Source organism: Arachis duranensis, chromosome 10, assembly GCF_000817695.3.
Source record: "Arachis duranensis cultivar V14167 chromosome 10, aradu.V14167.gnm2.J7QH, whole genome shotgun sequence".
NCBI classification, from domain to species: domain Eukaryota; kingdom Viridiplantae; phylum Streptophyta; class Magnoliopsida; order Fabales; family Fabaceae; genus Arachis; species Arachis duranensis.
The window spans coordinates 20,790,616-20,793,248 of record NC_029781.3 but is presented as its reverse complement, the minus strand read 5'-3'; the positions used below and the strand labels follow the sequence as shown (position 1 = coordinate 20,793,248).

Here is a 2,633-nt window from a genome sequence, read left to right as displayed (position 1 = left end):
TATGTAAGTTCTCAAAAAACAAAGTCCGTCTTCTTTTTGAATTGTTCGGGTGTATTTTTTGACCTTCTTTGGGTGTATTTTAGGTTGACTCCGGATGATTCGAATGTGATGGTTGTTAGGGAACAAACGCCGTCGGAAGCGCTTGCAATGTGAGTTATCCAAGAATATTTCAACCTTATAACCTTATTATTTTCAAATACGTTGTTAACCTTTCATTTTTATTCTTGTTTAGAGTCCCGATCCAATTTTTTGTGCCGCCATCCCAGCAAACAACCACTGACGCAGATTCCGAACCAACCCCTATGCTACAGATTGAAGGGGCAAGAGAAACGTAAGAAAATAGTATTGGGTGTATATTTGTTTAGGGTTTGGGTGTATATTTGCTATGAGTTTGGGTGTATACTCTTCCTGATCGATTTTGTGCAACTGTGCAGCACTCCTGAAACCCCCAAACAACATCAAGAAACAACACCCAAGCTTCCCCCAGCTCCAACAAAAATGTAAGTTAATTAGACTAGAATCAATCTTTGCTTGTCATCCGTATATTCTTACTCTTATTCTTATACATAATGATGCAGTCATCCAGACGCCGAGGAAGCTGCTGCCCTGTTGATGATGGCACGGACAGCAAGCTATGTTCCTAAAACAGATCTGCCGATGCCATCATTCAGCCTTGGATTGACAGATTCAAGCCAGGAGGGGGCATCGACGTAGGAGACAGAAAGGGAAAAATCTCCAGAAGCTGCAACTATGCTGGAACAATTGGACAGTTTGGTCCAAAAGTTAGCAGGCAGTGCGTCAAAGGGAAAAGACAAAAGTCCACAAATTCGGAGGGAGACTGGGGGAGAAAGTTCTGCTAAGTTTGAAACACCGGGGGGAACAAATCAAATTCCGGATGATATGAAAGAAAAGTGCTACATCTGGGGGACGAGACTGAAGGAGGATGCAAAGGGCGATACTAACGAGTTTGAGGAGATATGCACTCTGACTGGCCAAGGACAGTACATTTTGATGAGAACGCACCTTGCATCCCTCCAGGCAAACAGTGATATAGAATGTCAGGTAATTTTAGACTAACATTAATGTTTTTACACCAAAGTCAACTGCAATGGTTATTAATTTAAAATTGATTTCTAGGTTGTATCTGCCATCTGCCTCATCCTAAACCAGAAAAAGGAAAAGAGGTTTCATGCACAAATATACTGTCTCCCCCCAGATATTGTGGTAAGTGTTACTTCTACGAACTTTGGGTGTATTTTATGCATGGATTTGGGTGTATTTGTTAGCTTAGATTGGGTGTAAGTTGTGTATTTTCATGTTTTCATTTCTTGTACTGCAATTCTTGCAGAGCATGGCACTTTCTGATCACCCAAACGGGGAATTCATATCTCCGAAAACGAACAGAGAATTCAGGGTGGAAGCCTACCCCAATTTCATTCCCTTCATAGATAGGAAAAAATTAAGTTCGCATCCATATGTAAGTTTTTGTTTCGTAAATTTGTTAGTACGCTTACTTACTTATATGCCAAATAAAATAACAGACTGTTGAAATGTGGCAATCCTTCAGATTTTTGCTCCTGTTTGCCACACGGGACATTGGTGGTTGTGGCTAATAAATACAAGAACGCGGAAATGTCAAATACTTGACCCGCTACACAAAAAAGCTCCAAGCAATGAGAGAAAGGACATTAATAAATTCACTGTAAGTTGCCTCTGTCTTCTTTACTTTAATAGATAGGTCTATTTTGAAATTTGAGTTGGGTGTATATTCCATATTAAGTTGGGTGTGTCTTGTCAATTGATTCGGGTGTATTACTGACTTGTTTTGGTATTTAAGGGATATGTATTTTCAAGATTGATAACATATGCCGGCGGGAAACCTCTCGAGAAAGGCGAGAAGGAGAAGGAAATAAAAGCCCCATATGTTAAAATTTCAGGCCAAAAAACAAGGTATAGATTTGTGACTCTGAACCTTAAACTTTCCTAAATGAGATTTGTAATTTATTTTCTTCGTTTTCAGCTATGACTGCGCTATCTACGTAATGAAGTGGCTTGAATTAATTGAGCCGGAAAACATTAAAAAGGGGAAGTATGAATGGGATAATTGGACACAGGTAACTGTCTTTAGAACTATATAACTCTGTATTACTTTACTGAATTAATATTTCTGTTTAAACAGAATATACTTTTTAATTGTAGGACGAGGTGGACCACTATAGAGTAGAGTATGCTTCGCGGATACTATTCAATGAAATGAGTAAAGAGAGAGATGAAGCAATTAGAGCGAGTAATGCAATAAGACTGTCGAAGCCATCCTCCGTATTATTGAGTCCGTTTTGTTAGATAAATTCTATTGATATAGAAAATGAGTAATCCAACTGCTAGCTAGTTTGTAAATTGAACAAATGCTGTAAAAAATTGCCATTTATAAACAACTTCTGTTCAATGAAATTTTTTTCCATAATTAAACTATATGTGCTGTTAAATTGTCTGTGCTGTATTCAAAAGTTGTATTACAGGTGGTTAAATATGAAGGAAAACATCAAGGCAGATCTAAACACAGATTATAAATTTTACACCCAACGGGAGTTTAATATACACCCAAGATTGCTTAAAATATACACCCAAACTGT

The 2,633-nt window shown here is 38.0% G+C and overlaps 2 protein-coding genes across 2 annotated transcripts in view; both read left to right on the top strand.

Moving 5' to 3' along the window:
* The window catches only part of LOC127742867 (uncharacterized), a 2,892-nt gene extending 2,178 nt beyond the window's left edge, over positions 1 to 714 (top strand). The window contains exons 3-5 of the mRNA XM_052255591.1: positions 233 to 331; positions 435 to 500; positions 579 to 714. Of these exons, the coding sequence (XP_052111551.1) occupies positions 233 to 331; positions 435 to 500; positions 579 to 714 (301 nt within the window). The remainder of the gene's footprint in view (positions 1 to 232; positions 332 to 434; positions 501 to 578) is intronic.
* LOC107469419 (uncharacterized) lies at positions 84 to 1,663 on the top strand (the record flags this gene model as incomplete). The annotated part of the gene is given in 7 exon segments (XM_016088799.3): positions 84 to 149; positions 233 to 331; positions 435 to 500; positions 579 to 1,062; positions 1,138 to 1,224; positions 1,349 to 1,477; positions 1,568 to 1,663. Coding segments are annotated over 4 exon segments (624 nt in total), but the record flags the coding sequence as incomplete, so codon positions are not given.
* Between the last annotated feature and the right edge of the window lie 970 nt (positions 1,664 to 2,633).